The sequence below is a fragment of the Parambassis ranga genome, chromosome 16 (assembly GCF_900634625.1).
Source record: "Parambassis ranga chromosome 16, fParRan2.1, whole genome shotgun sequence".
Lineage (NCBI taxonomy): Eukaryota > Metazoa > Chordata > Actinopteri > Ambassidae > Parambassis > Parambassis ranga.
This window is the reverse complement of record NC_041036.1, coordinates 12,108,454-12,132,219: the sequence shown is the minus strand read 5'-3', so window position 1 is coordinate 12,132,219 and position 23,766 is coordinate 12,108,454. Positions and strand designations below refer to the sequence as shown.

Here is a 23,766-nt window from a genome sequence, read left to right as displayed (position 1 = left end):
ACCAACGGCGAACCAATCTCACGGTGACCACGGAAGCGTGAGCGACACTTCCTGGTATGCGCTTGGCTTTCTGGGTATTGTAGTTTTAGACGTCGCCAGACGGATGTCCGGGTATACGGAAGGAACTTCAATCATGGCGGTAAACTGATTTTTAATGGTAACGGGAGTTGTAGTATTTTTTTACACAGAGAGTGGCGATGCAACGGGACTCCTTGGAGAAAAACTTTTCAAAGAGTTTTATATAAGAGAAAAAGAGAACGAACCGAGTAAGTGGAAAGAGCACGTTAACGAAATGTATTAGCATTAATATTATGTGTCATATGATGTTGTGTTATGTATGTTATGAGTACTTCTTTTGTACGAGTTTGAATAACTGATTTCTCTGAACACGAGAGAGTTGCATCATTTTGGTTCAGTTTTTTTGTCAGTTTGGCCTGTTTCTGACCAACCCATCTGAGAAACAGTTTTATGGTATTTAATAGAAACGTTGTTTTTATGTGTTAAAGTTCTAATTGCGAAAGCACTTACCAGCTCTTTCACAACCTTCCAAAACCGCTGCAGATAGGACACTCTTCCTATAATCAGAAAGCAAAGGTATGTTTCTTTAAACACCAGCTCCACACCTTTTGTAAATTTACCAAGATTATTATTACACCTCATCAGATTAGATGAGAAGCAAATCAAAAACACAAACAATCTGTCAGTCTGAGACATCCTCACTCTGTGTGTAATCAGCAGCCTTGTTATGCTGGCAGTTATTTGTGTGGACAGGTGGGCTGGTCTCAGTGTGTGAGTGAGCTTCTTTCTCTGCCCTGGCAGGAGCCAGGATCAGGGCAGGTGGGGGACCTGGACGTGCATTCACACCTACTGAGGATGCACTGAACTGGGAAACATCTGTTAAAGAGTCCCCCTTCAACACAGATATGGTAAGGATCCAGTCCACAAAGAGCAGCTACTCTGGTTTAATTTGACGTATCATTGCCAAAGTGTCATTTTCTGCAGTCACTTGGTGTATCTGTAGGTTAGCGACTCCTCTGACGCTCTGGTTTGTTCTCTCTCAAGAGTCTAGACCATTGAGACTGTGTGTAACAAAGCTAATTGTGTGTGTTGCCACAACCTAATTGTTAAGGAGATTAAGGAGGAATGTTGAATTGAATCCTAGCATTAATATTTTATGGGCTAAAGCTGTCCAGGGGGGGTTCACAGTGTGAGTGCAACTCACAGATGGAGTGAGGAAGATTTCCTTTTGTTTGATTATCAGCAGTCAAAAGAGCAAGGAAAAGAATGTCCTGCCTTAGTTATCAGTGCAGGTATTGATGTTCGCAAATATGAGAAATCCTTTGTTAAGTTGTTGTTATACTATATGTTCATATGTTAATGTGAATTCAAGTGACAAAATATAGGGAATGTTTTTAAAATTCACTTCCGCACAGCACACAAACATGATGACAAATAGAAAAAATGACTGGTGGATACAATCACATGTCGCATGCTGTATATTTAGGCGTTGCTCGCCTGTCTCGGCTCCACTTGCATGCTACCTCATTAGGAAACCTATGGGTGATGCTGTATGTCATCTTCTGTATCAATATTGTAACTTTTTATTTTTAAGCTGGTATTGGCATCGCCCCAAAAAATCCAGTTTCACTTCAGGTCTGAAACATTTAAAAAAAAAACTTTCATCTTCCATCTGTCTCAGGATGAGACCTCAAATAAATCAGCATAAATTTTAAATCAGGTGGTTATTGGAAATCTTAAAACAACTTAAATGATGTCAGTATATCAGCTTTTGATATGACACATACAAGCACTGAGTTTCTAAATGCCTTGCCTAAAAATGTAACGCATATTACATAGTGTTATCACACTATAGAGTAATGCAGCACACGCCCACACCACTCTGTGATTTCGTCTGTCCATCCTCTCTTTTCCCCCCTCCTCCTGTTTCTGTTTTCTCCATCTTTTTCCATTTCACATTGCTCCCATTGATTTTTTTGTTTGTTTTTCCAGCTGATTATGTCCCTGTACTCTGATTCGCCGGTGGGCACATTGCTCTCTACACTTTAATTGGACATTTAATTAGATCACAGTTTTAGTCCAATTAGACTCAGAGGTAAGGGAAAAAGGGGGGGGGGGTGGAGAAGAGGAAAAAGTCCCCAAGCTGGTCTCCCTCCCTCTTCTTGGTCTCTCCCGTCTCCTCACTCTTTTTCTTCATCTCTCTTTTTCCTGTCTCCCTTGCTATCTCTTTCTCCCCCTCCATCCTGAGGGCGGCTCATTAGTGATATAATGGGATGACACAAAACACACAGCTCTTCTAACTCTCAGTGTCTTGAGCGGTGGCTGGATTACACAGGCGAGGTGCAGGGACACTATCTGCTCATTGATGCAGGAGTTGTTATGGTTGTTTTTCGGGGCTGTGTCTTTATAAACTCTTCCACTTCTCATCCTTTTTAAAGGCGTGAGGAGGGCAGGTCAAAGAGTTGACATTCTGCCAGTCACAGCAGCATTGATCAGCCCCTACACACCACAAAACACATACATTAATGACTTGCTGGGCAGAGCCCTATCGACTCGGTGAAGTGCTCCAGTATGATATCACAACACTTAATGAGACTAAGATAAGCCTCATTACCAGCAGTGCTCACTTGCCAGTCAAATGCAGGGCAATTCTCCACCAGTTCAGCTCCCCTATGGTTCCCTCTTCTCCCATTTGTTGTATTTGCACAGTGCTTAGAGTCAGAGCATAACAACAGTGTGCCCCACTGGGTGAAAAACACATGGGCAAATGTAAACACACACACACCCAAATATATGCAGATATGCACACACTTTCTCTGAGGTGCAAGTCCTCAGAGGACACAAGCCAATCTCTGCGTCCCCCCAGCACCACCTCCCTTTCTGACTCCTACCTACCCTCCACCCTCAGGAGGAAGACAGACAACCAGCCTCTAATGTGTCTCCCACTTCATATCAGAATCACTAATCTCTATGCTCCTTCTTAATGCGTATATGTATTGTGGTGTGGTAGGTGGTGTGTGTGAACGACAGGCAGCAGGCAGGGGTGTTTTAGCCACAGGCGCCACTACTTGACCCCTGTGGCTGTGAGATTGACAGCTGTGGTCCCGCCTAATTGCATTACTCTCCCAGGTGATTGGCTCACACCCTGGGGGCTCATTTGTCAGGATGCATTGTGGTAATGATGTAAATTAGCAGATCTGTGTGTCACTCAGTCTTCTCCCCTCCTGCTGATTGGCCCCGCTGTGCCCTTGGGCTCGGCCCCCAGCTGAGGGAGCCAGCTCATTGGTCCTTGGGGAACCAGGAAGTCCCCCAGAAATAGGGCTTTACACATTGGGCATCCCTAAGGGCTGATATTATCGTTCCTCCTACCTCTTTACCTGTCAGTCAAAACCCAGGGAATGATCCCTGCAGCCTCTATCTTCTATCTGAGACATAGATACTCTCACACTAAGACACACACAGAGGGACATGTAGGTGGTGGGCACCTGTACTAGCCCCATGTTGCCTTACACATTCTGTTACAACTGTATAAACAGTAAAGGCGTGTTTATATAAAAAGTTTGTGTGTGTACTTGTCTAGAATTGAAATAAAGGCCACAGGCTCAGGCTCCATACCCCATTGCTTACCCAGCATGCCCCAGCTATGTCCCCTATCAAAAGCAGACACCTTCACAGTGACAGACAGCTAAAGAACCATGCACACACGGTACACACACATCCATACACACTCAGTTTGCCTCTCCAGTTTCTTAGCATCAATTGAAGTGTTAGTTACAGAGTTCGTGTGCCTGTGTGTGTGTGTCAGGAGGCAGCACTGTGTATATGTACAGCTCTCCTGTAGTGTTTCTGAAAGGTTTCGTGGGAGTGTCAAGGTTCTTTGTTAAAACTGCTGCTGTAATATGAGGCAGAATATGAATAAAGACTAAATAATGTCAGCATCAGCATGAATCAATACTCATACAGATGCACAATCACTTGGTCTGGACCTCAGCTCATGATCAATGATTTACTCTGAGTTATTGTCTTCATGTTAACAAGTGGAGTGCTCCCTGAGGAACACGTATGAATGGCTAAATGAGACTGCTCCAAACCTTCTCAACAGGACCTGGTGTTGTTTTTACACCCTCTTTTGTTTGGTTTCAGACACTGCATTGCAAAAGCTTTTTTAGCCAAATTTGGATGCACTGTAGGTGTTTCCAAAACACACAGGTCCTCATGAAACTCTAATTGTCTGCTCTTGGCGACATGAATGACCTGTGCATAGATTTTGATATTGACTTGTGTACCTCTTGTCAGTGTTTGGCCAAATTATAACTGTTTTCTTTATCTAAGATTATTCATAAATCAATTTGAGTTTTTATTGTGGCAGCTGGAGGCTTTCAGATTGACTCGAAAATGTAGGAAAAGATCAAAATAAAAGTAAAAGTTTGGAATGAGTTCATAACTGTGAATGTCGGAAACTCCTTCTGAAATACAGCTGAAGCATTTCTGCGATTTCTGCATGTGTTTGATATTAGAATGTGCAGACTGCATGTGTGTGTGTGTGTCTGTGTGCATTTTCGTGTGTTTTACTGACTTAGTAATCACTGTAAATTAGAGATGTTTAGAGATTTTGGTAAGCCCCTGTAAAAACTCTCTCACGGAACATCACTTCCCATGACTTGGCACATGTGCCAAACACACACACTCGCACACACCTTTAAGGTGCTGCACCTACCATATCTCTCCTACCCTCTGCACACACACATTCATAGCCTTACTTTGCAGTAAATGTAGCAACTAACTTATATTAAGTCTCTGCCACTACTTGGTAGAGCGTGAGAAAGCAGCAAGCATGATGGGTAATTGCCGTGCTGCACGCAGTGTCTACAGGAGCACTCTTTATGAGGTGACCAGGGGGGAGGAGGTGGAAGATGAGAGGAAAAAGACAGAGGACACCAGAGTATTCCCTCGTTCCTGCAGTTCTCACACACTTCACCTGAAAAGTTTCCCAGATTGTGAATGAAGTAATCAGCCTGTTCATAGCCTGCTTATTATTGATTCCCATCAGCTGTATTTTATAAAACCTGTAAAATGTTGGATCCGATTTGTTCGCAGGAACACTGATGAACATGTTTTAGAGAAATCTCTTGATTGTGGCATGAGTTTGTGCCTCCAGCATTAATGTGTTTAGGGGCAATAATTGATTTCTGTGTTGTGCCCAGCAGGGCTTGTCCCACATCTCCAAACCCAACACACACACACACACACACACACACATACAAACACAGCAAGGCATGCTGCAGTATTAATGAGACATGAATAAGACATGAAGAGAGACCCCCCTCCTACACGCTCACACAGGGTCTCCCCCTCCCCAGCTGCTTCCTGTCTGCAGATTACCCAGCTTTCACTGGGCTCTGGTTAAGTGGGGCCAGGAAGAGATTTAACCCCCTCAGCAGGAGCAGACACACACATGCATACTTTCATGCACACACACACTCCCTGCTGTCGGCATACATTAGCTCCCTTATATTGTTATTGGAAAGTATGTATTTTATTGTGATTGACTGGTAACAGAGCTTCAGGTGTTTATTATCTACCTGTAATAGGATCCATGTTTAAAATTAATAATTTTCATTCCCTATGGCTCTTATCTTTCAACAGGAATAGTATGAACGATGTGCTGGAGCTTGTGGTGTTTAATGTATGTAGACCAGTTATATTCTCTCTGGCTGGCAAAATTAAAAATGCCATTTGCAGTCACATTTCTTTTGTGATCTTGAGATTTCCTGCTTATCCAATTTCAGTTAGAATTCCCTATTAAATATTTCTGATGATGTATAATCTAGTACTAAGCAAGGACTATTTAAAAATAACTATGTCTGGTTTAGGAGTGTGCTTTGAGCTAAATAAGTGGAAAGGAAATGGTCGAGACTTTTAGCTTAATGTCATCCTGTTAAGCATTTGATAAGCAAGCTGAGTTGCTGCAGGTTAAGTTGTGACTTTCCTTATGTTTGTGTGCAGGCCTCAGCAACAGCTAGCCCCGGACCTGCCTCTCTGGGTTCCCAGGTTCATGCGGCTGCTGTCAATGGAGATAGGAGTACTCTCCTCAAACTCATCACAGGTAAATAACACAAGTTTTAAAATCACAAGTTCAGTGACTGCTTCTGCTGCACCTCAGTCCAAAATTCACGTTATTGTATGGTACCATGATGTGTTTTTCCACAGTCAAAGTGCAGGTCCAGCTGAGGCAGCTCGTGTTTTGTTGCGCAACAAAAACGGTAAAGCAGAGTCAGCTCAGATGCTGGAACTATGGTCCTTCTGCAAAATTCAGTTAAAATGGATGGAAAAAATATTGCAACAACCAATCATCAAAAATTGGCAATGTGATCACCCAGTTGGAGTATTTTTTAAGACTCCCAGCTGCTCTAAATAAATAGATTTATTTAGAAAAGTGGAAGTGGAAATCCTATTAAACTGAAGTAGTAAAAGTCTACATTTTAAGTACAGGGAGCTGCCTTTTAAAAACTGTTTTTTTTTTCCATTGCAAGCCACACACTTGTGATGTCTATTGAAGGATAGCATAGAAAATCACATGCATATTTAACTAAATCATAGTATCTGTTAACACATTCTTACTTAAACCTGAGTCTGTGCTTTGTTTGTGGGTGTATGTAGCAGAGCCCTCGCTGAGGGACCGTGAGGACCAGTTTGGCCGGACCCCTTTGATGTATTGTGTGCTGGCTGACCGCCTGGACTGTGCAGAGATTCTGCTGAAGGCGGGAGCCTCAGTCAACAAGACTGACCACAGCCAGCGAACAGCTCTGCACCTTGCTGCTCAGAAGGTGTGGACACCCAACAGCACGCACACAAATGTTGACTATTACATATCATATACTATTACATACCATTTTTATGCCAATATATTTAATTTAATTCATTCATTCACAAGAACAGATTTAGAAAGGTGAAATTAATATGAAGCTGAAGTGAGAAGTTAGAGAAATTTTACTGCGTTGTGGTGGGAAGCCAGTGCCCCCTAGTGGCTGCAGTTATAGCCTTAGGGCTTTTGTAGATTGCAACTGATTTATGGTCCTTATGCTGCAATATTGTGGCTATGAATTTCACTTTAAAACATAAGATAAGAGGTGCAAATGTTCTATTCACTTCAGTTTAAACTTAGGGACAACCATTAAACACCTCCAGAGGAATGTAGTGGGATGTGATACTAATAATATCTCTCAATTAGTTATTGGCAGTGTCTTTTATGTGAGGTACTGATACAGGATCATATCATTGAAGATAGAAGGGAGTTAATAGGTTATTGGAATCTGTCTCATGAGGTGCGTGTGTGTGCGTGTGTGTGTGTGCATGCACATGCGTGCATGTACTGGGACGCTAGTGATGGGAAGCCCTGTCTCTTTGACATCTGATCAATAAGTGGCTGAGACAGCGAGAGAGGCCAGGGATTACCGATCTAATTGGACTGAGAATAGAGAGGACAGAAACACACACACACACTCACAGTCTAGATGCATGCTCACACACAAGATAGATCTGTCAGACTGTGGCTTTGTGAATAGCAAATATACAAAACACGCTCTTGTGTGGACACACACACACTGCCATCATGCAACTATAGTTGCACCGTAAACACACAGGGCCTTGTTGGCGAGAGACCAAATCTGAGGATGATGATGATGATGGTGATGATGATGGTCTGGAGAGGATGACAGGCAGCGACAGAGCCACTGTTTACTGTTTAACAGCTCATCACATGTGCCGTCGAGTGAGGCAGGAGGAGGCAACGAAGATGGATGACCTGTGGATTGAACCAGACACCCGCTGAAAGCCTGGGGAGTCTGTGCATGTTGGAGTGTGTGTTACATTGCTGCCAGTTCATGACTAATATTTAAGAGATTTTTGTATTTTCTAAGCTTCTTCTCTGCACAATTGGTCTTATTTGTGTGTTACAGGGGAATGTGCGCTTCCTGAAGCTGCTTCTGTCTAAGCGTGCCAACTGGCTGCAGAAAGATTTGGAAGAAATGACGCCGCTTCACCTGGCCACCCGACACCCCTCACCTAAAGCCCTCGCCCTGCTGCTCAAACACATTGGACCCGGAGAGGTGGACACACAGGACAAGAACAAGGTATGGACACACACAACTGCTCACAGTCCTAACCCAGCCAGTCTGACGTCTGACCAATAACCTGTAAAGAGATAACTGACTGACAGCAGTAGGAATTTTAAGTCATACACACAAACACTTATGAGTTGCACACACTCACACAACACTGAACGATTTAACAATTTGTAGCTTTGTCCTGTGTTCTGCTGATAAGACCACAAACACACAGTACCCTCTGTCTGTTGGAGCTGATGTGTATCTGACATCAGTAGTTAGTTTTGTAATAATCCAATATGCATCATCGTGTCAGATGACAGTGGTTTCAGCAAATCTCAGAATAGCTCAGTAGCCGTCATGGAGGTAGTATCTGGGTTAGAATCTCAGCCCACTGCTGGATCTTCAATATGAGCTTTGTGTAGCACATTCCCTCATATTTTCTAGACATGTCATAGAGGAGTAATGTTTTGAGCACAAATGGAAACCTCAAACTCTGTGTTACAAAAACCCTCTCTCTGTTCTTTTCCACTCATCATCTTTGTCTCTCCCTTATGATTTGTTTACAGCAAACAGCTCTCCACTGGTCAGCGTTTTATAACCGACCTGAACACGTTCGTCTCCTGATCAAGCATGACTCCAACATTGGCATCCCAGACAGTGAGGGCAAGATCCCTCTGCACTGGGCTGCACACAGTCAGGAGCCCAGCGCCACACAAACCGTTCGCTGTATACTGGTACATGCCACAGTGCACACGCAATAATTGCGTTATCACCTCTCATCCATACCATGTCTGTATGTCATTTCTCTTTTCTTGTTGTCTTTTTGTGTAAAGGAAGCAGCACCCACTGAGTCCCTGCTTAACTGGCAGGACTATGAGGGTCGGACACCCCTGCACTTTGCAGTTGCTGATGGTAATGAGGCAGTAGTGGAGGTGCTGACGTCTTACGAGGGCTGTAATGTAACGGCTTATGATAACCTATTCAGAACACCACTGCACTGGGCAGCTCTGCTGGGTGAGTGAACACAAAATTATCTGAACAACTATCAGATGAATTACTATGAAAATTCTTCATCTATAAAGGATAGATCCTCTGAATTTTCCCCTAGTGACACCATTGTATAAGCAGTGACTGTCAGCTTCTATTGACTCTTGGAGCTTTTTTTCTTGTTAACAGTTTTATACAATAAGGGGGGAAGAAGAAGACCGTCCCAGCTCCTTAATGCAAAGTTCTCCTAATGTGTTTTTCAGGCCATGCAAAAATTGTCCACCTGCTGTTGGAGAGAAACACTTCAGGCACAATTCCCTCAGACAGTCAGGGAGCAACACCTCTTCACTATGGAGCTCAGAGCAACAATGCTGTGAGTCATATCCTGCATACTTACAAAGCCATCTCATTCTGTATGTTCCCTAAAGTATTAAAGGTAATATTTTACCCTTCTTTGTTCTGTATGTGGGGTCTTCAACATATAACAGCACAATAATTGCATAATACTACTACTAACACTGAGGGCAAGTATCTGTTTTCTTCACATCTCATGACAAGTAAACTAAACCAGACATCCTTTGTGTGTCTGTTTGTGTGTGAAGGAGACAGTTGGTGTGTTTCTGTCCCACCCATCAGTGAAGGATGAACCTGATCTGGAGGGACGAACAGCCTTCATGTGGGCCGCTGGGAAGGGCAGCGATGATGTCATCCGAACCATGCTAGCCCTCAACCCTCACATTGACATCAATATGGCCGACAAGTACGGAGGCACCGGTGAGCACCATAGAAACATAGGGAGGAACTGGATGCTCCAAGGGCACAGTGACATAAACACACTGGTTGTGATACTGTATACACACACAAACACACTGAAGCTTTATCCTCATTGTTTGTTTGTTTTTTATGGCCTGCTGCTTGTTTTAGAGTAGGGATGATGATGTCACAGGGGATTCCCCCCAAGGTGCAGACAAGACAGTGAGATTGAAGGAGAGAGGGAAATGATACTGTCAGCAAAATTAGTGTAAGCTTGTTGAACAGACTCCAGTTACTGCCAGCACGCAAACACACATACGACTTATTGCCACACTCTGACCCCCAGGGCTGTTTAGATGTATAATCTCCATGACGATAACCCCTCTGCTTAACCAGGCGTTTATTGTTTATGCATGAATAACATGCAACGGTTGAGTCATGCTAATGAGATGGTGTGAAGGGCAGTGGAACTAACTGGTGCCCAGATCACTTCCATGCACTTGACTCCAGCCTGCACCGTCTGGGGACTGAAGAGGAGGGGAGGCGGGCTATCCACAAGGAGGATTAAGTGCAGTGCTTCTCATTAAATTTGTCTGTCCGTTTAACCCTTCATTGACCAGGCTTTAGCCACAGCCCAGAGAAGAGGTGCAGTCAAGGGGATACAAGAACAAAGAAAGAGCACATAAAGGAGGAGCAATTGTCCTGGGGGTGTTTATTGTCCAATTAGATTCAGGACCTTGTATTCTTATCTGATGGGTGTGTCTGTGTGTATTTTAACAGCGCTTCATGCGGCCTCATTGTCGGGCCATGTGAGCACAGTGAAGCTGTTATTGGAGAAGGGAGCAATGGTCGACGCTCTGGATGTCATGAAACACACACCACTGTTTCGTGCCTGTGAGATGGGATACAGAGATGTCATACTCACACTCATCAAGGGTGGGTGTGATTAACATAGAGTGCAGTTTATGCAAGCATTCATGTGCTATGCATTTGTTTAAACTGACATGTAAATTGGCATTGAATAAAGGTTCTGCTCGTGTGGACCTGGTAGACGTGGATGGTCACACTGCTCTGCATTGGGCAGCTTTAGGAGGAAATGCTGAAGTCTGCCAGATACTGATGGAGAATGGGATTAGTCCCAATGTACAGGTGCACATAAACACAATTTACATTGATTTCAAATTAAATTTGATATTCATCCCTCATTGCCTAGCCAGTTTGAGTGGTTGTATCGAAAGTCTCCTGTATGAATGAAGCAATACTAAACGTATTCTGCATCTCACCGACAGGATCAGGCAGGGCGCACTCCACTGCAGTGTGCTGCTTATGGAGGTTACATCACTTGTATGGCTGTTCTTATGGAGAACAATGCTGATCCAAACATACAGGACAAGGAGGTACTGTAAACCTGATTCTGTTATGTGACTGTTTAAATGTGAATAAGATTTAAACATACAGTGTAACTGGTTCTCCATCTCTGTGCGGCACTTAGGGGCGGACTGCCCTCCACTGGTCATGTAACAATGGCTACCTGGATGCTGTGAAACTGCTTCTGGGCTACAATGCTTTCCCCAATCAAATGGAGCACACTGAGGAGAGGTGAGGACAGAGTCGGGAAGGCAGCAGAGGTGAGGAGACAGCTGTATGAACGATGCTTTTTGTGTTGTGCAGGTACACCCCTCTAGACTACGCTTTGCTGGGGGGTCACAGTGAGGTGACTCAGTTCATGCTGGAGCACGGTGCTCTTTCCATAGCAGCTATCCAGGACATCGCTGCCGCCTCCATCCAGGCTGTCTACAAGGGGTACACCGTCCGCAAGGCCTTCAGGGAAAGAAAGCAGCTCCTCATGCGGCATGAGCAACTGCGCAAGGACGCAGCCAAGTGAGATATGAACACAAACACGAGTTATAGGCTTTATTCTTTGTCTCAGAATGTTCATAGTTTGTTACAAGTATTTCGATCCCTGCTTCACACAGTGCCTTTTACATTCTCTTCCTTCCATCTTCCTTTTCCTCCCATATCCAAATAGCCACTCTCACTGCATATCTATCTTTGTCTGTCATCCCTGCACACACATACATCTTCCCTCTGTCTTTACTGGCTTGTTCTTTCTTTTGTCATTTGCTCATGTCTTACACAGTACAAATTTGTTTTAAGGGGTTACTGAAAGTTTCTCTTTCAAAGTTTTTGCCAACAACTATGCAAAATGTGGATTTCCTGATTTGATTCAAATCCATCAACATCAGAAAGAGGTTACTCCTGAAAAAAATGACATGGTCTGATAAGTAGTAAAGAATGTTTGTGTGGTGCATTTCACAATAAATATTCTCTTAAATATTCTATTTTTCTGTTTAGAAAGCGAGAAGAAGAACAGCGCAGGAGAGAAGCTGTGCAGCAAGTGGCCACTACAGAAAAACGGAAGGTTTCACTGGGGAAAACAGGGCAAGAAAAGCTTTCTTTAGTGGACCTATCCATTAATGAATCTTTGGTGGAAACAAAGAAATCATCCAAAACTGAACGCACAAAGACCAAAGAGGAGAGACACAAAGGTACGGCAGTCCAGGAATGTTTATATTTGTTGTAATAGTTTGTACAGTGAATGATGATGGGTTTGCTGGGATGCCAGGGACATATTATTTGTCTTCACCGACATAAAGGACTAATAAGACAGTAAAATATTTGGTTAATTTGTATAAGAATGTGATACTGATCAAATATCTCCACCCCTCCAGTCCTCAAGAGCAGGTTTTCTAGAAGAAGTAAAGTAGCTGAACCACATGAGGCTCCTGAAACATCGAGTCACTGTCATTTGAGCAGTGACCCCACACCCCAGAACACCAGGTTAAAGGAACTTCTCTCTTCTACCAGCTGCAGACAACCACCCAACTTCAAACCCACACCCCCCTCTATGCCCAAAGTCAAGGAACGACCCTCTTCAAACACATGCACTCTTGTCTCCACCATGCAACATAGTGAAGCCAGCGCCAGAGAATGCATTCCTCTGAAAAAGAGAGACACTCATTTGAGTGTGCAGACTGCCCAAGGCAAAAACGATGCCCGCACCTCTCCACAAAAACACCAAAACCACAAGGAGCAAACTTCAGAGAGGGCTGCTACCAAAGACCAAAGTCATGCTACCTCATTAAGAAGCAGCTCGTCTTTAGATCACAAAATCCCCATGAGAAAGACTCAGTCTGCTACACATGCAACAATGTCAACTCGCACACACAGGGTACATGACAAAGAGCAGCACAAGAGGAGGGACGAGGCTGCGTGCATAATTCAGCGAACCTGGAAGAGGTAAGTCTACATTTTTTGCTCTTGAATGTGTTTCGATCTCCAGATAGCTTCTTTGGCTGTGGGAGACTGGCAGTGCCATGTGGTGCCCACATGTGCCTTCCCCACACACATGCCAACTCGTTCTCATCTCTCCTGTAACACACCCCCATCTTCGGTCTGGATGCCATCAATGCTTCAGCAGTGGGGGAGGAACCATGGGAGAGAGGGGTGAGAGAAGGAGGCAGGGGACAGCAAGGCTATAATCTAGAACTTTCATACTAGCTTAACAAGAGGCTAAAAGTTCATCCAAGCTGCTCTAATAGCTACCAGCAGCTTCCCTTTGCTTTTTCTCTCCTTCTCACACACACCGTGTTTCTCTCAGAGGCTGCCAGTCCACCGCAGGAGGCCCTCTGTTTCGCTTCAACTTCACAATTATATTGTGTATATGCTGCCTATTAACTGCCTTGAATAAACTGTTTATTTTGTTTACGCTTAGTGAGCATTAGTGTGAGGACCTGCCAGCTTTTAGACCTTTGAACGCTGTCTGAGTTTTTTTTTTATTGAGCAGCATGCATGTGTATGCATGGATGTGTGTCTACAGGTTTTGCGCACGCAGACAGAGAGAGATAAAGGCCCATGGAAAGACAGATTCAAGTGAGTCAAACTACTCTCATAACAAGAGGAAGATGGAAGTCAGACCTCAACCTGCTAAACCAGCACAGAGTAAGACCTCTGTGCTACAAAGCATCTACGGTAAGATCAGTTGCTTTTTGTTGACAGGGCGTCACCAATCCAAACAACAAAAACAGACACTCACACTCATGAAACAACATCTGTTAAAATGCATTTTCTCATTTCAGCATTGGACATAGTGATAATGTAATAGCAACACCACAAGATCGCTGAGCAGAGTCCCGGTGATACACAGGCTACCAATAGGGTTTTTTGCTTCTCTAGCATAAACCTTAAATCACCTGAATCCATGATAATATTTATTGAATAGAAAGTATGCTCAATTACATCTTTGATTGTGCAGAGGTGCAGCACACCACTAAGTTTCAACCTGCAGTAATGATAGCAGCAGCAAACGTGTTATTAAGGAAGAAGTAGGACATGATACCAGTGCAGAACACACAGCAGCTGACACATTCTGGGGACAGGAACATGTGTTAATGTCTGGGTGATGCTTCAATCCACATACCAGGACAATATCAGCCTGGCATCCTGTGTGGAACCTCTGGTAGGGTTTCACCCCACAGACAGGTCTGACCTTCACAACACATCACCAGGTGATGATGGGAGGACAGGCAGAAACCTTGCTGCGCCAAAACACTGAGAGTCCAACCCCACCGTATGACGCGTTTTTCCCCTCCCTCTTCTCATCTCCTCTCTCTCCCTCTCCTTCTCTATCTGACAGTCCAGGCACTGTGAAAAGTTCAGAGCTGTCAGGGGGAATGTCAGACGACTGCGTCGAGCTATCTGCTGAACACACACAAACCCCCACACGATGACCCACACACATGCATAAGATTCATTTTCTCACTCCCTCTTTTTTCATTTCCAGACATTTGACACAAAACTGCATGGACTGGGTCACACCGCTCCCTTAATTATCATAAACCTTCGTTGTAAATGGCCTTTTAACAATCTTAGTTCTAGTGTATGCTCATCAATCTGTTGAGACATGTGTAAAAAGAGAAATTTATGTGTGTAAAATTTTTAAGATGAGGCACATAGTGTATTTATTGTAAACATCTTCCAGCACTAGAAAATCACTTAAACTGTGCTGGAGAAACACCACAAGATCGCTGAGATCTACTCTACGTATGATGACCTGGATGACTGAGAATTTTCATCAACATGTGCTGGAGAAAATTAATTAGAAATTGGAAAATTAAAATAAGAAAGGTTACCAAGAATTTTAAGCTGTTCTTTATCATCTTGCAGAAAAGGAAAGAACATTTCCACCTCACACAATAGCACCTCATGTGGCATTCCAGAGAGTGTCTGATGATTTTTATATTGAATAAATAAGATTAATTGCAAACAAATGGGAGAATTAAAACTATAGAGGCCCCAGCGAGGATTGAACTCGCGACCCCTGGTTTACAAGACCAGTGCTCTAACCACTGAGCTATGGAGCCAAAGATGTTGTGCAGTTGTGTACTGTAACAACGCAGCAAAACCAGCTCAACCAGTTAAAGGTGTTTTCAAGGCATTCTTATGTCACACCAGTTCTAACAAAGAAACTGTTCACATTACACAACCACAAAACTTAATATCACATCCTCAAAATTTTCTGTTTTGTCCCTTAGGCAACTCTATGACCAGACGAGGCCGGACTTTTCGGGGCTCTCAGTCCCAGCTGCTCTCGAACATCCCAGTGCGCACTCAGAGCCAGTGTGAGTGCATACACAAACACACTTTTTATTTTTGAGTACCGTAGATGATTTTAAAAGGTAGTTTTTTTTCCCTATTTTATTTACCAGTGAGTGGCATAGACTCTGTGCACCTAACCGACGTCGTGAATCAAGCCACGCAGTTCTCTTACCACCTGAGACCATATAGTGCAGGACAGGGGACCAAAGGCAGAGGAAAATACTGAAGACACACACACCATGTTCTTTGATGTTTTCTCAGCTGGCTGGCAGTCTTACCTCTATAGAATTACTCCACACATTGTTCGCTCAATGTGCCAAGCTTTCTAAAATTAAGCCACATGACATCAGAGTCATGACCTCACAGGGTGGGGTTAAGTCTACAGAAATGGTGTGTGTAAAAGATAACCTTTCAACCATTGTGGAAGAAACACATACACACTCCATCTCCCTCGTTCTCCATTGCTCTCGCACACACACTGAGATAACCTTTCCTCCCGTTATGGAGAATGAGACAGTCTATCAACAGCCGGTCATACAGATAGCCCACCTGCAGCCACTGACGCACACGCGCACACACACACACTGCACATCGGTTTGATTTTTAAAAGCTTTTCTGCTCATGTATTTCTGAACAGTGTTGTTTTTGATTGTTGATTTTGTTTTACTTATAATTTCATTACTGTATAATTTCATTAATATAAACTCCAGTGTTTCTTGCTTGATTATTGTATATAAAATAAAAACTGAAAAAATTCACTTCGATTGAACTTATTTTGGCTTTATTCTGTTTTTTTCCTACTTTTTTCCCCAAAATCACAAGTGACCTCAGTAAACAATATTTAGAAAAGAAGACAGGCTAAGAATGAAGCAATAAACAAGCCACTTAAGACACAAACAGGCTCTCCTAAAACAAGAATAATGTGGAGCACTCAAAAACGTTCCTACTGCATTTCTGCCAATTTCTTCTTACATGTACTGAGCTCTGTGTTTTGTTTGTCATTGTAACTTTAAGATGTTTAAAAGGGGTGAGTTAAGCCACACACCAGATACTGTTGCGTGCATCCTTTAGTACATGTCTCGCAGGCACAGATTTCCACGGTGAGCAGAAGAGCCATGAGCCACAGTGACGCTGTAACAGTAGAGCAAGTCTGTCAGCCACTGCTCCCTGGTCGCCCCTCGAGAATACCTCTGAAAAGCACACACAGAGTGCAATCAGATGACCCACAACCGAGTTTTTACAGGTATCAAAATAGTGTGTGTGTGTTTACCGTGAGGTGTTGTATGATCTCTTGCAGCAGAGCAGTATTGGCCAGCAGCTGGTTGTGGAGTGGCGTGTGCTGCAGCAGCATTGACAGGATCTGTCCGAGCTGTGGCAGCTCCTCCTCATTCATATCACCAACATGCAGCAACTGCAGAACTATCCGCAACAGGCGAGGGATGGTGCTTAGCGCTGTCACACAAGCGGTCCAAACTGCCTCCCTGCAAATGTCACGCAAGGGTGTATTAAATTATTGTTATAAATGTATAACAGAAACCCAAATTTAACGTGAACAGGAGATTATTTTTTGGACTTTCAAAGCACACCTTTTGTGATTGGTTTCTGTTGGTGCCGCCTGCTGCAAGGAAACGAGCAGTGCCAGCAGGCTGAGGCAGCAGTGAGACAAGAAGCCCAGCACGGGCTCAACTGGCAGGATGGACAGATCCAGTAATCTGGACACAGCTCTCAGCAGCCCGGCTGCCATACTGTCAGGAACTACTTCTAACTTGGTCTAAGACACACACACATATTTTTAGTAACATGTTCCAGACAAAAGCAGCAAAGCATAAAGAGAAATAGTCCACACAAGAGAAATGAGCATAGCTTAACTATGACTGAAAAATAATGAACAGTTTCTCACCAGGTATTTGCAAATGCCAGTTTGAAAGATGTCGAAACACTGAGACTTTGAGCCCAAAGTTTCCAGACAATGGCACACTTCCTATGAATCAAACAGTTACATTATTATAAATGAGCTTTTTTTGAAATCTTGTAAAATTCTGTAAATTAAATATAGTACAGTTATAGTTACAAAAGCGCATACAGGTTTATTAATCTACACCTCATATATTAGACTACCAAAGCTGCACTCTCTCCTTAACACATTCCCTAATGCCTTTCATTTTTATATGTGCAATGACAGCTACATTATACATTGAAAAGGAAAGACTCCACCAAAAGAGTTTCAGCCATCATGCCACCAACTTTTTAAAAGTGAAAAATAAGGCTCAGCTTTACCTCATTATGTTGAAATCAAAATCAAATTTCTCATTAGCTTTTATCGAATTAAGGTGTGTGTGCGTGCTGAAGTGCAGGACCAAATGTGAGCCCGTGTGTCTGAATGGTGCACCTGTTGGCATTCTCCCCGTCATTAAAAACAATCCCGTCTCATTAGTCGAAGCAGAGTTGACACAGTCCGTCCCTTAATGCTGCCCCCCCACCTCCCTCGCCACTACGTGTCCCCTCCCTCCCCCTTCCCGCCACTTGGCTGTGATTGACTGAGACAGGGAGATGAGAGAGGCAGGATCTGAGGCCTTAATTGAGGAGCTGAATTAGTGATTATAAGCCCCCCACTTGCTCACACACTCACACACACTTGCCCCAGGGCATAGTTACGTTAACGGTAATTTCTGTGCAGAAATGTCACACTCCCATCATGCCATGGGCTCTCATTAGCATTTGTGCATATCCACTATGCCCGATAACCACGCATCTCCAACCTGCGCAACGCGATAAAGGTTCCCCTCTCAGCCGGAGTGCCACGATAAAGCTTCCACCCTCTGAGCTCTATATGAGAGACAGAGAGGGACCAGGGGGAACTCAAAGACCACAGCTGTGTCCAGAATATCAACACTTTTCAATTTTCAAAACAATATCTTTTCTTCCTCACCTACAAGCCTCTGTCCATTCTAAATTCAACCCTAAGTGTTTCTGAGTGGCAGTGGTTTCAGCACTGTAGGTGAGAAGTGCACACTGAGTACCTCAACAACATCCCAGTGGTGTGTGAACTGCTCCAGTGGGGTTAGGTAGAGGCTGAGAGGTGAAAGAGGAGAGGAAGGCAGGGCGCACTCGTCATCGGCCTCCTGTAGGGTGTCAAGCTTTTCAGAAGAGAAGCCTGTGAGGGTGGAGAACAAGAAGCTGATGTAGTCCACATCCTGCAGAGCTGCTTCCTGGCTCCCCACTGACCAGCCGCTCAAAGACGACCTGAAAAGCGTATATCAGTGTTACACAATTCCAAACATAAGACCCATATCAACTAGTACTTAATGCAACATTTTGGACAGAACATCAATATAGATTCGACTAACTTCACATTTCTTAAGTTGTATCACAATGTAGTGTTTGGTAAGGGCATAATGTCCTGCGGGGGTATATATATATATATATAACAGTAGGAAATGTGTGTGAACAACCAGGAGGCACATGCAGACAGACTTCTCAATACTCTGTGACGATGCTGCATTCCAGTCTCCCAAAGAGCCCTTTGTATCATAGCCATTACATCCCATATGAGCTCGGCTGTGAGCTCATAATTTGTATAACACTGCCCTACTGACACAACAAAAAGGTCAGACACAAACACATGCTGGTGCACACTGTCACTGGGAAAGGTAAGCTGGTGGTGAGTGAAGGAACAAACAAACTGCTTTTATTGTAACCGGTCGGTAAGTGGAATATTAACATACAAGGCATTCAGCACCTGTCAACAGGCAGGTGAGAAATCATTTAAGTGATTTGTCTTTGAAAGCGCAATACTGCCATCTGATGGTAGTGGCTCGAGCAGACACTAATAGCGGATAAATTTAACCGTTTTATTCTTAAAGTAGCAAAATCTATCTGCACACATGTTCACACAGGTTCAAGCACTTACTGTAAGTCTCAGAGTGTTTTAAGCTCACCTAAGGTGTATGATACGAATCAGAGAGGCTGTGAGGCTGGCAGAGAAGCGTCCAGCAGTGCAGCAGCTGCTCAGATTGGCCAGAAGAGACTGGGACATCTTGGGCAGGAAGTAGAGCAGCTGCACCATTCGTTGCTGGGATTCTATCGGTAATAATGCCACAACTCCTTCCTCTGGATCTTTACATACAGAGATGCACATCATGTAATTATGGTAGTATTGCAGTGACTTCACACTTGTAAAACGTAAGAAAGTGAGAACAACACTACAAATACCAGACTAAATTCAGGGCAGTAAAAAGGACACAAAAAACTACTACTGTAAGGGCTCAGATAATGTGTCTGTGTGCATGGTGTTCTGTCTGTCTTTGACGCACATGCTGATGTCAGAAGCCTTCAGACAAAAGGAGTCTTGTGATGGTGAATTGCTGGCTCTACTGCAGTTTCTATCAGGACAGCCCCCCCACCTCCCCTCCTGGCCCCCCTGTCACACACAAACCTCACTAACTGATGGCTACTGAAACTGGCTTCTAGCGCTGTCTCATTACTAATTTCCACCCCTGGCTGCAGTTCAGTTTTACAAAGTTGAGTAGTGTGGGGAAACATGGAGTTATACTGCCTCCTAGCGGATTTGTTGGGTATTATTCTATTTATATATTATTATATTTGCATTATTAACTTTCTTCCCTTAGCTGCATTCTGTATTCTATTAACCTGCTAAATGTAAATGAAAGAGGTTCAGTACTTTAAATAAATGTGCTCACCATATAGACTATTGGCATGTGTCTGCAGACTGTTGAGCAGGTCTTTGTTGCCTCGAGAAGCTGCAGCCTGAATGGAAAAGATGAGCTGTGCCGAGAGTACAGGATTACGGTGGCCCAGCTGAGACAACTGCACAGGAAGAGAAGCCAACCAACGAGAAAGCACCTTGCTCCTTCAGAACGAAAGAAAGTCAGTTACAGTCTTTCAGTTACAGTTGGTAGAGCAACATTTAACAATTCAAAAATTAAAACAAAAACATAAAATATTAAAGGTATAAAATACAATCATGCTGTCGTGCAGGAATATCACACTTTCTCTGACAAGCTAAGCTGTTATTTAAAATTATACCTATAGCAGAACATAGGTCATCTACTATGTTTGCAGTTACACCATGTAGCTTAACAGAGGGACCTTTGGTTTATCACAGGTTGAAAACAATAACTGAGGTTACCTGGCTATGTGTGTATGTCCTTGCTCCTGCTGGTAGAGCTTGCTGTAGAAAGACAGCAGCAGAGACCGTGTCTGCAGAGGGAGGTTCCTCTGCTTGTAGTACACATACACTGCTGCCAACAGGTCCTCTGTTACAGCTGAAATATATACAGACGATAAAGATAAAAATAATCATAAGGCAATGTGTTCTAAACCACATTAAATCCATTTCAACACAAAATACATTAAAAAAAACCCTAACCCTAACCCAAATACACAAAGCAGATGCTTACTTTTACTCCTCTGTGTGAGCACCATCTTCCACACAGTACCCAGCAGCATGTGCAGCTGCCTGTAGCTCAGTTTCACTCCGCTGCCTAGAGTGTCTCGGACAAATGTCCTCAGTGGGGTCAGCCAATCTCCATCCACTTCACGTCCGAGTCCCTGCTTCTGACTCAGGGATACCATGACCTGGCAGAGTGTGATGTTCAGGGCCAAAGGCTCCACAGTCAGACTTGGAATGGCTGCAGTCTGTTTATTTCTAAAGAAAAAGATACGGGCAGTTTTCAGATAGATTAGATTTCTTCATCACTTTGCATTATATGTTTAATCTCTGCATAAAGCAAATCTTTCTATCTCAATGGAAGTGTAAAATATTAATGTATTTTCCAGGGAACCTATGAGCCATAAAACTACCTATTTGGCTATAGATTATGTTGTAATGCTATGGAGTTACTGTACAACAATGTTCAGACACTCCACACGATGGTTATTATGCAAACACTGATATTCCTTACCTTTTTAGATCAACTTTCTTTTTGTGTTTAGGTGTGTCCAGAGCACCATAAGGAAAATTTTTCATAAAGTGCTGCTTGAAATCCCCCAGGTATTCTTTGCGGAACCATGCATCCTAAACAAAGAAAACAGTGTGTGTCATTTTTTTAACCCCTTTCCTTCAACAAAAACAAAGATGCTGTGTAACTGTGCATGTCTTATCTTACCAGTGCTTCCTGGTGCTCCTGTTGTGGTGTCAGTTTTCTCAGTAGCTGCAGAATAGACAAAACCTGGAACATTACTGACATAGCATCTGGAGTGAGCAGGTGAGCACCCTCTGTGCTATTCCAGGAACAGTCAGTTGCACTGGCCTCAATCCACACTTCCAGCAGCAGAGGCACAAGTGTAACTGCAAAGCTTTGAACGGTTTCAGCTGAGTCCAGACCCTCACCAACTGCAGCTCCTGGTTCCACCTCAGGTCTACTCAGTGAAAGTAAGTGAAAGTGAAAGTGAAAGACATGAACAATGTTAAATACAAAGCATGTGAAATGAAACAAGGTTAATGACCTGTTCCAAGAAGGTACCTGTGATACCTTACCTGAGTCTAAAGGTAGAGTGAGGACTTGGTTTGGCACCCGAATGTTCATACACCTTAAATCCAACCTTGCTGTAAATTAGATCTTCCCAGTTAAGATACAGAGGTGTCAGCCGGCCCTCTTCACTGGAACCAAATACTCCCTCAACTGAAACAGACATACCACTTTTCTCCATAGGTCTTTCCTCAACCACTGCCTGCAGAAAGCGCCCAAGCCTGAAACACAAGTGGAGCAGCAAACAAGGTTCTTATCCAGAACTGTGATTTTAGATATCATCACACTGTGTGTGCATAATGCCTCTATACCTGAGGAGCACAGAGAGCCGCCATTGTTGGCTAGTCACAGCCCTGTCAGGTGTGACTGACAGTGCCCAGGTCCGCCCCTTTGTATCCTGAGCTTTTTTAGCCCCACTACTGCTCTGTCTGTGTGAGATCAACTCTAAGAAGTTAGTGAGGAGTACTGCTGGTCGTGCAGCTAGCAGAGCAGGGTAGTGCTCCAGGAACACATCTAGGACATTCATGGCATCCTCCTGGATGCCTGCCTCAATGTGGGTCATAGCACAAGATAGGTGAGCACTGAGGAGAGGAAAAAATGGGGCGACTCGTTCTGCAGGCACCGACTGTGCAATGAACCTGCAAGCAGTATTAAATGTGTTATTTCATACAGAAATAAAAGCTAAATAACAGCAATAGTGTTTTTCAGTAATGTTTCAGTAATGTAATGCTTCTCTAACCTCAGAACACGTGTAGCGGCCACACGAACATTGCGATCCTTGTCTGTGAAAACAGCTGCCACTTCAGAAAGCAAGCGTGACAGATGCTGCTCCAACACAGAGGGATTAATGGACAACAACTCTCTCAAACCCAACAAGGCACTGTGTTTCACATTGGCATTGTAGTGATGCAGTTGAGACAGGAGGTCCTGGGGAGAGAGAATAGATGGGAACACTGAACAAACGTTCAACTCATGCATTTATTGCATGATTCTAAACTTGTTAATTTCTGACATACACAGAGTGAACTTACATTGATACCTAGTTGTCTGAGTGTTGTGGGGCCACTTGTGTCTCTCTTCAGCTGTTCAGTTAAATGGATTCCCTTTGTGCGGAAATTTGTGTTTGTGGCGTTATCAGCTTTGGGCTTCTTTTTTCCCACTTTCAGCTTAACCTTCTGAAAATCATCTTGTCTTTTCCTTTTCTTGGTCTTCATCTCTGCAGTCTAGACTGCTATCAGTATTAAAAGACAAAATAACAGAATTAGTACACTTGTCAGGATTGTACAATTTTCCCCTCTAAATGACAGTTTAAATTATGAAAAGGAGCATCGTGACAACTGAACCCACGTTATTGTTAGCTAGCTAGCTTACTTTGCTAACATACCGCTCGTATGTCTGGTTCAACACGAGGCACTGACAGCTCTTTTTTTTAACTTACACAATGGGGAAAAAACGTGGCTTCTTCTTCTTCTGACCTGAAAATATCCTACCATAAAACGACTCACTCATAAAAAACAAAATATTCTATATTCTTGCTATATTCTTTCGTGTTGCTGCATTGGGTCCTCTGACTGTGTATATGTTTGCAAAGCCTGGTCGTTAGATGTGTATAACTCAGCAGATGCGGGGCTTACGTTCATGCTGTTGGAAAACCATATTTTATGCACAGGTTTGTAATTTAAATGACAACAATAAATACATTTTAAAACACAAGCCGAGGTTTCACAGAAATTTTACATTTCTACAATCCC

The 23,766-nt window shown here is 43.4% G+C and overlaps 2 protein-coding genes and 1 non-coding gene across 13 annotated transcripts; 1 reads left to right on the top strand and 2 right to left on the bottom strand.

Annotated features, from left to right (window-relative positions):
• On the top strand, positions 1 to 16,297 carry invs (inversin). 8 transcript variants are annotated; one of them, XM_028426296.1, is made up of 21 exons: positions 1 to 54; positions 189 to 266; positions 507 to 594; positions 820 to 926; positions 6,025 to 6,124; positions 6,679 to 6,845; positions 7,977 to 8,150; positions 8,693 to 8,860; positions 8,960 to 9,140; positions 9,377 to 9,486; positions 9,716 to 9,887; positions 10,647 to 10,802; positions 10,894 to 11,015; positions 11,156 to 11,263; positions 11,359 to 11,465; positions 11,538 to 11,747; positions 12,222 to 12,415; positions 12,599 to 13,166; positions 13,747 to 13,898; positions 15,461 to 15,547; positions 15,635 to 16,297. In XM_028426296.1, exons 4-21 carry the CDS (start codon positions 924 to 926, stop codon positions 15,748 to 15,750), a joined length of 2,895 nt encoding a protein of 964 aa, XP_028282097.1. In that variant the 5' UTR covers positions 1 to 54; positions 189 to 266; positions 507 to 594; positions 820 to 923; the 3' UTR covers positions 15,751 to 16,297. The 8 variants fall into 8 exon arrangements, 7 of the variants coding, with proteins under 7 accessions (XP_028282097.1, XP_028282099.1, XP_028282095.1 ...); XM_028426295.1 differs by lacking the exon at positions 1 to 54 and having other exon boundaries at positions 169 to 266; XM_028426297.1 differs by lacking the exon at positions 1 to 54 and having other exon boundaries at positions 218 to 266; positions 562 to 594.
• Positions 15,217 to 15,289, bottom strand: trnat-ugu (transfer RNA threonine (anticodon UGU)). Its single transcript has one exon. It is a non-coding gene; the product is annotated as a tRNA-Thr (tRNA).
• On the bottom strand, positions 16,284 to 23,748 carry tex10 (testis expressed 10). Of its 4 annotated transcripts, none has more exons than XM_028426304.1 (16): positions 23,650 to 23,748; positions 23,047 to 23,243; positions 22,755 to 22,942; positions 22,327 to 22,653; positions 22,024 to 22,236; positions 21,653 to 21,905; positions 21,449 to 21,561; positions 20,945 to 21,192; positions 20,674 to 20,809; positions 20,225 to 20,394; positions 19,463 to 19,640; positions 18,545 to 18,767; positions 17,425 to 17,505; positions 17,111 to 17,295; positions 16,795 to 17,005; positions 16,284 to 16,714 (listed from the first exon to the last, which is right to left on the bottom strand). In XM_028426304.1, the coding sequence occupies exons 2-16, from the start codon at positions 23,227 to 23,229 to the stop codon at positions 16,592 to 16,594; spliced, it is 2,832 nt and encodes a 943-aa protein (XP_028282105.1). In that variant the 5' UTR covers positions 23,230 to 23,243; positions 23,650 to 23,748; the 3' UTR covers positions 16,284 to 16,591. The 4 variants fall into 4 exon arrangements, with proteins under 4 accessions (XP_028282105.1, XP_028282103.1, XP_028282104.1 ...); XM_028426302.1 differs by lacking the exon at positions 23,650 to 23,748 and adding an exon at positions 23,454 to 23,591 and having other exon boundaries at positions 23,047 to 23,246; XM_028426303.1 differs by lacking the exon at positions 23,650 to 23,748 and adding an exon at positions 23,454 to 23,591.
• Between the last annotated feature and the right edge of the window lie 18 nt (positions 23,749 to 23,766).

Coding starts and splice junctions, on each gene's coding strand:
- invs (XM_028426294.1), top strand. CDS start 155: ATGGTAACGGGAGTTGTAGTATTTTTTTACACAGAGAGTGGCGATGCA. Junction 13,167..13,746: donor ATTCAGCGAACCTGGAAGAG/GTAAGTCTACAT, acceptor GTGTGTCTACAG/GTTTTGCGCACGCAGACAGA. Junction 15,548..15,634: donor AGTGCGCACTCAGAGCCAGT/GTGAGTGCATAC, acceptor TTTATTTACCAG/TGAGTGGCATAGACTCTGTG.
- tex10 (XM_028426304.1), bottom strand. CDS start 23,229: ATGAAGACCAAGAAAAGGAAAAGACAAGATGATTTTCAGAAGGTTAAG. Junction 19,641..20,224: donor ACATGCCAATAGTCTATATG/GTGAGCACATTT, acceptor CTGTATGTAAAG/ATCCAGAGGAAGGAGTTGTG. Junction 17,006..17,110: donor ACAGAAACCAATCACAAAAG/GTGTGCTTTGAA, acceptor TGACATTTGCAG/GGAGGCAGTTTGGACCGCTT.